Source organism: Mytilus californianus, unplaced genomic scaffold, assembly GCF_021869535.1.
Source record: "Mytilus californianus isolate M0D057914Y unplaced genomic scaffold, xbMytCali1.0.p SCAF_6, whole genome shotgun sequence".
Lineage (NCBI taxonomy): Eukaryota > Metazoa > Mollusca > Bivalvia > Mytilida > Mytilidae > Mytilus > Mytilus californianus.
The window spans coordinates 70,678,668-70,691,474 of NW_026262712.1; the positions used below are offsets into that span (position 1 = coordinate 70,678,668).

A 12,807-nucleotide genomic window follows, 5' to 3' on the forward strand; every position below is an offset into this window, starting at 1 on the left:
TGAAACCATGCTTAGCATACAACAACATTGGGTCTTCCATGCTCTTGAACTTCAAACTTTATTTAGCCTTTTTAACTTTTTTGATTCGAGCGTCGCTGGTGAGTCGCGTCTGACGTACAAAATTTTAATCCTGGTATCTATGATGAGTTTCTTTACCTAATAAAGAAATTGATTTATAGACAAAATTAATATGAAATATCAGTACTTCAACACTGAGTACCGATTGGATGGTATCATTGGGTTATAATAGTCCACCAGCAACTGTTTTGGATCAGTGGTAGAAATTGTTTTAACTGTACATTTTCAGATAAAATGCATCATTTAAATCATTGCTAATATACTGGGGCACTGGGTGCATGATAGATGGTATCCTCATGGAGAAAAAGTACCAACCTAGTGGTAGCATGCGATGCTGCAGGAATGATAGTGCCAGTCCTGTATTTGAATTAAGTGTATGGTAAATGGTATTTTCAGAGAAGGATAGAATCAACCTGGTGGTAGTTAAGAAAAGTATGATACCAATTCTGTGCCTTCAACACTTGATTGAATTTCCTTCACCATTCGCTGAAAATCAAAGTTTTGTGAAGCCAAAGAATTTGAAGTTTAGAGGAAGAGAGGATAAAACACATAACGACATAGAGAGAACAACAAAATCCATTTAGGATCAACTTTGCAAGATGGAATAGCATTTTTATAGTTTATTCTATTAAATATTGATTCATTACTTTATGCTGATTGTCGGCCATATTTGTTTATATGTTTAATAGATTTATATTGATTAATCGAACAACGGGAAACCTCTACAATCTTATTATAACTTGGAATTTTTCAAAATACTAAGGATTTGTACCCCAGGAATAGATCACCTAAGCTTTTTTGGCACAACCTTTCGGAATTTCGGGGCCTCAATGCTCTTCAACTTCATACTTAATTCGGTCTTTCTATCTTTTTTAAATGAGCATCACTATTTAATATTTTGTAGACGAAAAGCGCGTCTAGTGATGCAAATCTTATTCCCGGTACCCATCATGAGTTTACTATTCAAACTGTAATTAAAGAAACTGAATCAATGTAAATGATTAACTCAACATTTATAACAACGTACGTTATGTGAACAACGTAAATGTCTGTAACCTTTTGCGTATTTCTTCAAACGGAATACAATGAAAGTGAAAACTATGAAGGCGAATAAACGTCATAAACGTGTTGGTCATCGGATGGGACTTCCTTTTTTAAACATAGGAGGATTATAAGATTTACAGGCCTTGGCCACTTATCATAATTCAATGAACATTCGAATGATTACATACGAATCATGCGTATGTTGCGAAGAGATTATAGAATGTGTTATCTAAATGTAAACTTGTTTATCCTAGGGAATTCATTGCAATATCCGTCACTTCTCCTATAAATATGGAAGCACATGTAAAATTGTATACAAACAAAAGCACGTGGAGAAACAACTTTAAAATAGGTGAGAAATAACAAGTTTATTTTCATTGTAGCTTAATATATAGACATATACATTTCTTGTCATAATATTTGGTGACTTTATATACGATTTCAATATTTTTATGTAAATTCTTGTAAGATTTTGTCGGCATCAATCACATGCAAATATTATATTTGAGTACCATGTTTTGGTTGTGAAATCTAATATAATTGCGTTATTTGACAAATTTGTCATTGCTTTGAGACCTTTGGTTGTCTCTGTAAAATTCATTTACATTATTTGTTTAGACTCGGTGATATATAGATCTTTAAATATTGTATAGACACCTGTATAATATTTTTCATAAGATTTTTCATCTTATACATCAGTGCTGCTTAATTCTCAATTGCTTGAAACATCAAATATTGATATTATACTATACACGTGTATTCATTAATTAATTAATAAACCCTTCTTTTTAATACGTTATTTCTAATTCACAGGAAAAAAATATGTTGACACAGATTTATACATTATCTACATTTATTGCTGTCGTCTACGGGCACGGCAGACTAATATCTCCTCCTGGCAGATCGACAATGTGGCGCAATGGGCACAACACACCTAAGAATTACAACGATAACCAGTTATCTTGTGGAGGATTTTATGTAAGTCTTTATACTCTTATGGTCCGAGTACACAGTTATTTCGTAGTGCATTTCTTTTACACAATAAATGAAAATTAAAAAAATCCCACTTGCGCTTTCTCAATAATATTTTTACAGTGTGTTGTACTACTTTTGGGACAAATTATATCAAAATTATAGAAAACTTCATCGGCTCTAACTCTAAATATGGACAATTTTATATTAAGGGGGTCTTGAAATCTTTTGACAGCTTCCGAAGTGCTTATTTTTAACCTTTTTCAGCTGGACCAAATCACTACTTTACTTTAAAATTCATGACCCAAATTTGTTTATAGTGTAATTTCATCCCCCTACTTGCTATTTGAGGCATAAAACATGGAGAAATAAATTTGGAAGGGGTATAAAAAAAAAAATGGCAAGTAACACACTGTCCACACTACTGGCTATATTTGTGGACAACGAAAATCAAAGGACGATAACTGTGTACTCGGACCTAATAGTTAATCGTTTTAACAAAGAAATAAAACAAGGTTTCATGAAGAATTGATAAAAACATAATGATGTCTTGTACGACTTGATCTTAGAAACTGAGAACTGTCATTTACATTACAAAAAGATAACAAATATGCCTCTTTGATATACTAGAATATCTGTTTTATTTACTGACTAACAAATGATACAGTATGGGTATTCCAAACCCGACCAACAATGATTGCTTCATGTTGACGTAGTTTGTGATACTAATACTGCGCAGTACTCATTAACTTTTGAGAAAAGATGAACTTGCATGTATAATATTTTTTCAGAAACAATGGAAACTTAATGGAGGAAGATGTGGATTATGTGGTGACTCATGGAACGAGGCTCGTGAGAACGAGGCTGGAGGAAAATATGCAACAGGCACCATTGTTAGTAAATTTAAGACCGGACAATGTATTCAGATTAAAGTTCAGATCACTGCTACTCATCGTGGATACTTTGAGTTCCGTCTTTGTCCGGTTAACAATCCACGTCAGCCAGCCACTCAAGCCTGTCTAGATAGGAACCTACTAAAACAACCAAATGGTCAGTCTAAGTTCTATGAACCAGGAGCAATTGGAACATATACAATTGATCTCGTTCTTCCTTAAGATCTTACCTGTACTCAGTGTGTATTACAATGGAAATGGAATACAGGTTAGCATTGTTAAGATCAATGAGTTAAAGAGTCAAGTTAAAGGTAGGGACTTGTCGGTTTATGTTCGATTCCTGTATTCTCCTTGTTGTCCATATTCTTTAGTTTTTCTGTTTTTCTTATTTTGTATGTTATTGTTGATTCTTTTGTAACAATAGCGGGTTTTACCGTTTATTTTTGGATTATAATTGGCTATTTTACATATTTGAAACGAAAATGATTACATTCATTTGTCCATTATGGTTTTATAAATACAGTATGATTTCATCTGCTTTACTACATAATTTGACAAATGTTTATTCGCAAAATTAACTCCTATGCGAGTAAATCGCGATGTGCCTAGAATTAGGCTTTGTTTGCTAGAAATTTCGGTAATATACTTATTATATATACTTAGAAATAAGTTCGAATATATCTTATTTTGTAAACACAGATAATATTCAGATGTCTGATAATTTAAAAACACGTGTTATGTTATATTTGTATTTCTCTAACCAATTAATTGTGAACTTAGATTTATTAATGCATCGTAGAACATGATAACATGTTTGTTTAAACCCACTTACAATACCTTCTAATTAAGAAAAGGCTTTAATTTTAAAAAATACATTAACGCAATAGTTTAAGTTATAGATACAATTGATAAGCCCTTATTCATGACAACCAAACCATTCGACCTCCGGGCTCATGGTTTCTTTTTCAAGAATCAACGCTTATTCATTGTATCTATAATACTTAAATGCTTACTATGCTTGTTTATTATTAACTGATTTTTTTGTTATTCTTTCAGGGAACTCATAAAATTGTGATAATAACCATAACTGTTGTATTGGCTGCGGACCACAAGAACAGTTTTATGGCTGTTCAGATATAGCTATTTCATCGTCAGTTTTCTAATACTGGTGTTCAACAAGAACGCCCACTTGGTTTCTTACCAATTTCAGAAAAAACTGTTGGTACATGCCAGGCAACACCACTTTTCAAAAGTCGATATCCTTATGCAGACAGACATTGTGAATTACAATGCAACCAGAATAAATGTCCACCAAGTACATACTGCACTGATGCTTGTAGAATCCACTGAATGTGGACGCATTTTACAAAATATATACTCATTTACTTACCTTTTTTTGATACAAACTTTATTTTGTTTACAAGGTTTTTATAAATGTATTTATTGCTATTGCATATTTATCTTTTTTTTTTACAAATAAAATCGTTTATTGATAGATTTGTTGTTTTTTCAAACACCAATAACTAAGTAACGGTCTGCAAAAGCGGTAAAAGGCTATAAATTTGACAAAAGAGATGGATAGATAGATATTTTATTCTCTAAAAGGTACAAGTTTACAGAGTAATACACTATATCTATGAAAATATACTACTCTAAGAACGTTTTGCAACACTTCCATTGAGATTTATTAGGGTCAAACTTTGAGTGCCCATATATTTGTAGAAAAGGCTCAAAATAATTTAAAATTAAAAACATGCCTGTGTGAATTGTGTAAAGATTTGATTAAAGAAGAAAACTAAATAATTATGACACAAAATTTGGGATAAAAAGTGCATCTACCAATTTTTTGCGAGGAAATGTTAAGTTTCTGTTCAAGTGTAATTAATTATACAATCAGATTCACCTCTTTGTCAATTTTGTGCATTGCATGTATTTTTAACTTGATCATGTACAAAATTTGTTGACATTGTGACTTTCAATAGTAACCCCTTCTCTCAAAGTTAAGGAAATTTGACCATAATAACTACTTCACTTTTGAATTCACAAATGATAGAAGAATAAGAATACAAAAACTTAAAATGTAATTGAAGATTTAGTTTTTCTTTATTTTCCGTCAGAAGTTGTGTTGCAAAAGTTGTTTTGAGTGGTAAATAATAGAGTTGTAGGTATACTTCCTTTTGTAACAGATGATCAACAAGGTTTCTCATTTACAAGCCATCGGTGTTGAAGTGTATTACGACCTTAAATCAAGACGATGAGGACATGCTTAATAAGACGTACAAACGCTGGTTACCACGATGTAACAAAAGCATGAGTAAAAATCCCACTCAGGTTTCAACAAATTTTGCTGTAAGAACTAACTTTGTTTGTTTAAATTTCATATATATGAAATTAGTTGTTCTAACCCGGTGTAATTCCTATTTGATATTTGAATGAAAATGTAAGTAGTAGATTTGTCAGATCTTTACACGTATTTATTTATTTGATACCATCAAAGGCGATATCTATGAAAATAATTCGGTTAATCTACACGTATGCATCAACACTCAAGTACTGCCGTCAATATTGACAATTTACTAAACTAGATTAGTATTGATTAGAACAAAATAATGAAACATAAATCAACTAACTCATCAAATGATAAAGTGGGTGGATTTTGATATAGCTTGTCCGATAAAAAGTTCTGTATCCAAACTATATTTGCTTAAATCAGTTATCAAGTTAGTAATAAGGAAATCGTTTTATCTCGTTTGTTTCCAAACAATGTTGTATATAAATAGTACAGAGATGAAGAAGGTTATAGCTCTTTTACCCAGATGTGATATCTTATCATTCATTTAAAGAATAATCATTACGGAGTGTTAAGAAAAGTCGAAATCTTCTAGCTGTATCATGTTAAGACCTTGAACTTCATGATGAGTTATGTCAAAAGATTTGAGCAATAAAGACCAGATTTCAGTTTCTTAATAGTAATTGATATATTTAATGGTGCAATTAAATATAAATAAGGAGATGTGGTTTGTTACCAATGATACATCTAACCCCCTCAGAAATGACGCACGTGTAAGTAAAAGCATTCAATAACGCCCTTACTTTAAAGTTAGCTATAGTAGTCCCCGTCATAATTAAAGGTAAAACAATGCAATTAAGAAAACCTACTGCCTTATTGAATGATAATTAAACAATCAATAAAAAATAACATATACGACAGAGAGGAACCAACGGCAACAACCGAATCACAGGCTCCTGACTTTGATAAAGGCACATATAGAATGTTACGGGGTTAAACATGTTTTCGAGTGCTCAAACCATCCCTTAACCACATCTTACCGAATGGAATTATCCTTACTAGACTCAACTACGACAAAATAGAAATTAAAAAAGACGAAATATAAATAACAAGTTTCAAAACATCACACAGAAAATCAAAGATTTAGCAACACGAACCCCATTAATAACCTATTTTAACTAGCTACTTCATGCTCTCAGGAAGGGTTAACAGTTTCAGCACTACTATATTTATACTTTTCACTCGTTTCGTAACTGCAACCAAAATTCGTTGATACGGCATTGTACAGTAGAAGTTCATGACGTCTTGGAGATTTGTGAACAAAAGTTCTATTAGAGAAAAGAAACAGACAACTTAACTTAGACATTATTTTTACTTATCGGGTGCCACATATGGAGCAGGATCTACTTACCCTTCAAGAGTACCTGAGATAGCCCACTTTGATAGTGGGGTTCGCGTTGCTCAGTCTTGAGTTTTTGTTTATGTTGTGTTTTGTAGGCTAATTCTCTTTTCGTCGTTTTTCTGTTCTATGATTTTGCCATGGTCTTGTCAGTTTGTCTTCGACTTATAAGTTTGAATATTCATTTGGTAACTTCTGCCTCTCGTTTAGCTGAAGTATCAGATGTATATTGCATTTGTTTTACTGCAGTTAAACATCCTACTGTATCCCGTTTACTAGAATAAATCCTGATGAAATGTAACTTAAACTTTCAGCAAAGAGTGCATGAGAGATAGGTATCCTTGTTTGAAATTGACAAATACAAATATGTCCGCTGAAAATTGATGAAAATGTACCCATGTAAAAATATAAAGACAAGTGATGGAGCTCTGTCTATCAGGTAGGTGATGTCAACGTCAACAATAATAGTCAAACGGCTAATGAATAGAACACAATGGTAATATTACCATTTGCTTATCTATTACAACATATATAAAAAATGTTCCCATTTGTTTGAATTGAAATGTGCGTTCTTCTAATAAAATCGAATGTCGGATAAGACTATATCAACTGTTTCTATAGCAAAAGTTACAAACGCATTTGAGTTATTTACATCCAAGTCGTTTGGTATCTTGTGGATAATTGTTTCATTGGCAAGCATACAGCATCTCTTTATTTTTATATGTAAAACTTGCACAACTCAATATTCACATGGTAGTTTTCAAAAATGTCTTTTTATCTCATATGACCAAACAGGGTGTTTTTGGGTTTGTTTTTTTTTTTGGCTCCGTCATCTGTCGGTCTGTCGTCCGTAGACGTTTTATTTTTAAATATCTTTTCATTCAAAACTAATAATCATGTTTAAATAAAACTTGATATGATTGATCCTTATGTAATTGTTCAGATTATTTTAGTTATATATTACCCCATCCCTTACGGCTTTCCCTACAAAGTTCAAAATTATAATAGATAGACAGTAATTGTAAAGTACCAACGTAATAAGCAACACAAAATCTTATAATTAAGATACTTATCTGACAGTCAATTGACTATTAATGGGGCTTATTGCCCTTAAATGACAATTGTTATTCTATATTTGTTATTATCCTATGATTGTCTTCACATCTGAAAATAACTGTTCCAATCTCAATAAATTTAAATTTCAATATGAGCGATCCTTATGTGATTAAGACTTAAGTTTTATAATTAAATTACGGTCGACATGACTGAAATAGAAAATAAGGATTTGAGGGCAAATGATATGGAAACTATAATAGATAATGAAAACATGACAAGTGCAAAAATACTCGCAGAATCCAAGTCAAATTCAAATCCTAAACCCAAACTAATTAACAAGCAAGTTCATATTTACAATGTGAATTACTTAGTCGTTAATATTCGGTTGAATGCAAGAAAATGGTTATTTTAACAGCTTTTCATGTTTTCCTTCATTTGAACGTTTTTATCAAATTGGCATGTTTTTCCAAATGAGCAATTAATTCTTGAATGGTAAAATGATTTATCCCTCTAATCTAAACATAAATTTGACCTCTTATGATCATGTCTGTAAATATAATTTTATATACATTCTGAAATTGTCCATGCTTTTATTGGATGTGACTCTAAATTGAAAAAATACCCAACTAAATATATTGATATCACAGGTATTCATCCCGCTTAAAATAAAAAAGTAAGATTCATCAGAGAGGTATAGAAAGGTAACATGCAATTTTTATACTTATTTTTTTATGTATTTTAAAAAATATACTGCAAAAAAAAAATTAAGACAAAAAATGTAAAGCACAAATAAATATTAATGGCAGCACAAGTCAATCGTTTTAGAGCAATTTTTTCGTATATTGTCTTCCCTCTTATTGATTGGCAGATTATTCGTGTCATTTGGAGCATACATCATCTAAATTTAATCATTATTTACGCCTTTCATATCTAACAAAAATTTAATAATTTCCTGATTGATAATTACTATACTCAGACCTGAAAGTAAAATTTTAACTGAAAACGGGTTTCGGACATAATCTACTTCAATTGATCAACTTTTGATGTTATAGAGTTAAACCACTTAAAAAAAACTGTTATGTTGAGAACTTTAATACATAGTTCAATTGCCAAGATAAAATATGTACTAAGCAAGCTTCTAATAATATCCTAAATTGATCGGAGATAAAACTGGAGTACTTAAACCGGTGTTCTAAAATAGGCTATTTTAAGTGTAGTGACATGCAATATTATAAAATTGTTCAGTGTAAATATAGTGGGGATGTAGTTTTCCTGCTGTTGTAGTATCACATAGCTCTAGGAGTATGGATCGGAGATTTTATCTACTTGTCGCAGTGACATTTTACATGATAAACAAATTGGCATTTGCTCAGTTTTGTGATATAAGTGATCTATTTGCCAATTGCTCAAAGCGTGATTTATCAAACATTCCTCAGAATCTTCCTACAAATACAACGGAACTTGATTTATCGGAAAATGTCATAACCGAAATAGGAGCCAGAACATTAAACAGATATCGTAAGCTATTACATTTATACATTGCAAACAACAAAATAAGCTCCTTGGATAGTGATGCTTTTTCGGGCTTAAACGAACTAAAGGTGCTTACCCTAATAGGAAATCGATTAGATCATACAAAATATCCGAACAATGTTTTCCGTCCGCTCAGGAACATACAAGAACTTTACTTAAATCGAAACATGAGGAGTCCTTCTCCGTTCGAGCCATTTTGCAATGGAAAACCTTGTAGATATTCCGATAAAGCGTTTAGCTGGTTGGTCAATCTTAAAGTTCTGTCAATAGATTTATGTGAAAATCCAGAGTTTGGCGAAGGTTTTTTAAATATGAAAAATTTGCAGAAGCTTTCATTTGATTATTGCTTAGTTTGTAAATTAAGTAATAAAACATTTGGAAACTTTAGAAATTCCAACGTCACTGTATTGAACCTTAGTCGATGCGAACTATATAAAATAAGTAAGTCTATTGAAGCTGGAATTTTCAATCCGTTTTCAACTGTGACAAGTCTAGATTTATCAAACTCGTACTTTAGCTTAAAGCACGCTCTGAAGCTCTTATTTCCCTTCCGTAATAAGAAAATGGACATGATAAATTTCCATCGTGTAAGTCGCGGATCTAGAACCAGTCCAGATAATCCATTTAAAATTGTTATTACAAGTGAAATGATGCAATATTTAAAAACTATATGTGTGAAAACTCTTATCATGTCATATAATGGAATTGTTGATGTCAGACCTAACTCATTATTTAGTCATGATCACCCAGAGTGCTTTGAAAATATCATAATGTCAGCGAATAGTTTTTCAGTGGAATATAATATCCAATACATGGAGGTTCTCAAATTATCAAACGCCGTCAAAAATCTGCGTCTCTTTGATTATTCGTACGTCCCGCTTCAGTTTTCAGACATGAAATTTATTCTCCCGCCAAATTCAATGATCTTAAACAATCATTTCCCGTCACTGTATACAGAAAGAAAACACCCAACCAATATGACGTTTAAACTGCCACCAAAACTAGAAATTTTGCGTTTCAGTTATGTTATGTCAGGGTCCAGTTTGTTTAGTTTGATATTAAAAAATACAAAGGCACTGAAATACTTAGATTTATCACATTTTGCCTTCCAAGAATTTCCTGATATTTTTATGCCCGAAGGTAACGTGTTAGAACACGTAGATTTTTCAGGAATAGATTCAAGACTTTATGTTGATAAGGGAGTAATTGAACTAATGCGAGACGTAAAAACTATTCTCTTACGTGACGCAAACTTAGATCTCACATTTAGAGAAGGGAAAAATGTTTTCAAGTATTTTGGAAACAGTACAGTTAATATTGATATTTCTTATAATCATCTAGTAACCCTTCCAAAGACATTTGGTGTGATATCAAATTTAGAACACGTCAATTTATCTTTTAACTCATTCCGACATTTTCCGAAGTCTTTGACATCACTATATAATCTCAAAATAGTGGACTTGAGATTTAATCAGTTGCTTACCATAAACAAAAAGGTTACACAATGGGCTGACAATGTTTTCCAGAAAACGAATCTATCATTACTGTTAAAAGGAAATGAATTTGCTTGCACTTGTGAAAACCGGGACTTTTTGAAATGGCTTACGCAAACAAAGGTTTTATTGGATACAAATAGAACTTATTATTGTCAATTTGCCAATGGAACAAGAACAACCACTCGATTCGTTGTAGAACGATTTCATGAGACGTTTTCAGATTGCGATGCAATCGCTTGGTTACGTATAGGCGTCATTTGCATCGTTTCGTCCTTTGTCATCATTTGTTTTTCGGCTGTTATTTATCAGTTTCGATGGAGAATGGCATATTTTTTCTATCGAAAACTAAAAGTGAACTATTTAATCGAATCGGACGACGTTGAATTCAAGTATGACATCTTCGTTGCATATGCATCCGATTGCTGCGAATGGCTAATAGGTTCACTTCTACCAATACTAGAAAAGGAATGGAAATTGAGTGTTTGTGTTAAAGATCGGGATTTCCCGGTAGGGGTAGATCGAGCAGATACTGTCATCAACAGCATGCGAAATAGTAAATTTATCATTTTCATAATTACACCAGGCTTCATCAAAAGGCAATGGGGAAAGTTCGAGATTGAAATGGCTAAATATGAAATGTTCGAGCAAAGAAAACAAAAGCGCATTATTGTCATAATGAAAGATGGGACGTCAAAAGAAGACGTTCCTATTGAATTTAGTATTATATGGAAAGATGTAATTATGATCGAATGGCCTGGTGATGATATGAACGCAGAGAATGTGTGGTATGATCTGAAATTGCAATTAAGTTGATCGCAGTACTAGGTTTTTAACACTTGTTGAAAATTAATCTATAAATTTAATTGTTAGCATGTAGATACTGCTATAAGAGTGGGATTTTGACGCTAAAAGAGAAGGTTACAGACGAATCATTGTATTTTCTAATTTAAACTGATTTAAAAACATAATTCAATAGTTCATTTTTACGATTTTTACTAATGAAAGATTATTTTTTGAAAGATAATTGTTTTTTTCCTTCGAGAGTTAACTACTGTTAAATAAAAAGAATTCTATTTTTCTTATTGCACTATCATTGACCCATTGACCACTTGTCATGAGAAAAGCAAAGAATTAGAAGAGTTTAGACCAGTGCATTAAATCAAATCTCAAAAGTTGTTATTGTCCTGTCTAGGTCCACCTCCTCATCGGCTAGTTTAAAGGAGACCAAGTTTTTATTTGCCAAACCTTATTTATCCTTTCCTTGCTACCATTCCAAGTGTTAACCACTCTGCTGAGGGTACCTATTTTTTTCAGAATAAGTATTCCAGAAATATATGCCACTGGATGCTCTGTCTTTTCATTTTCTTGACAGGTGGTATTTTTCTCTGAAATACATATGCTAAAAAAAATTTGTTATCAGAATTTTAATCCGCAAAATTCTGTTGTGACCATAACCTTAAATCAATTTTGAGCCTTTTTTACTCCGACAAGTGGTAAAATCTGATTTATTGCTCAACAATATTGCCCTGAAACTATCATATCATTAAATGGTCTCCTGAGAGACACTGTGACCATGACCTTTCACCTTCTTGCCCAACAATTTATAGAAGTCTTGTTCTTTCTTATCAAATTAAATTTGGTCAAGGCTAATTGTATTGTTCAAAAGATATCATCTGATATAATTTAATCTGGCCACAATGTTAGTCTATCAACTACTGACCTGGATTTACCTTCATTAGGAACGCTCAAAGCCGAATATTTGACCATTTCAATCAATTGAGCCTTAATCAAAGTTAGTTTTGTAAAACAATTGTTCTAAGCTCAAAAGATTTTGTTGTGAAAAAAAAAAATTGATGCACAGAGAGCATTTATCATGAAATTAAAAGCAATGGTGGATTGAGTGGCAATTCGCCTTAAAATAATCTAAAAGGACAATTACTCCAATGAACAGTCAATTAAAGTTTCAGTTAATACAAGGATTTATAACTAACTAATATACATCCATGGTCAATGTGACACATTTTTTTTATCATTTTTTTTAATTAT

General features: G+C 32.0%; 2 protein-coding genes across 2 annotated transcripts; both read left to right on the top strand.

Moving 5' to 3' along the window:
• The first annotated feature begins 1,943 nt into the window (after positions 1-1,943).
• LOC127705905 (uncharacterized) lies at positions 1,944-4,458 on the top strand. The gene is made up of 3 exons (XM_052210269.1): positions 1,944-2,100; positions 2,886-3,255; positions 4,044-4,458. The coding sequence occupies exons 1-2, from the start codon at positions 1,945-1,947 to the stop codon at positions 3,207-3,209; spliced, it is 480 nt and encodes a 159-aa protein (XP_052066229.1). The 5' UTR covers position 1,944; the 3' UTR covers positions 3,210-3,255; positions 4,044-4,458.
• A 4,578-nt stretch (positions 4,459-9,036) lies between these two features.
• Positions 9,037-12,368, top strand: LOC127705892 (toll-like receptor 4). The gene has a single exon (XM_052210255.1). It carries the CDS (start codon positions 9,037-9,039, stop codon positions 11,572-11,574), a length of 2,538 nt encoding a protein of 845 aa, XP_052066215.1. The 3' UTR covers positions 11,575-12,368.
• Positions 12,369-12,807: the final 439 nt, after the last annotated feature.

Bases quoted from the DNA above. Each gene is read 5' to 3' on its own strand.
- LOC127705892 (XM_052210255.1), top strand. From the start codon at position 9,037: ATGGATCGGAGATTTTATCTACTTGTCGCAGTGACATTTTACATGATA.
- LOC127705905 (XM_052210269.1), top strand. From the start codon at position 1,945: ATGTTGACACAGATTTATACATTATCTACATTTATTGCTGTCGTCTAC. The intron at 2,101-2,885 runs GTAAGTCTTTAT...ATATTTTTTCAG, and splicing joins TATCTTGTGGAGGATTTTAT to AAACAATGGAAACTTAATGG.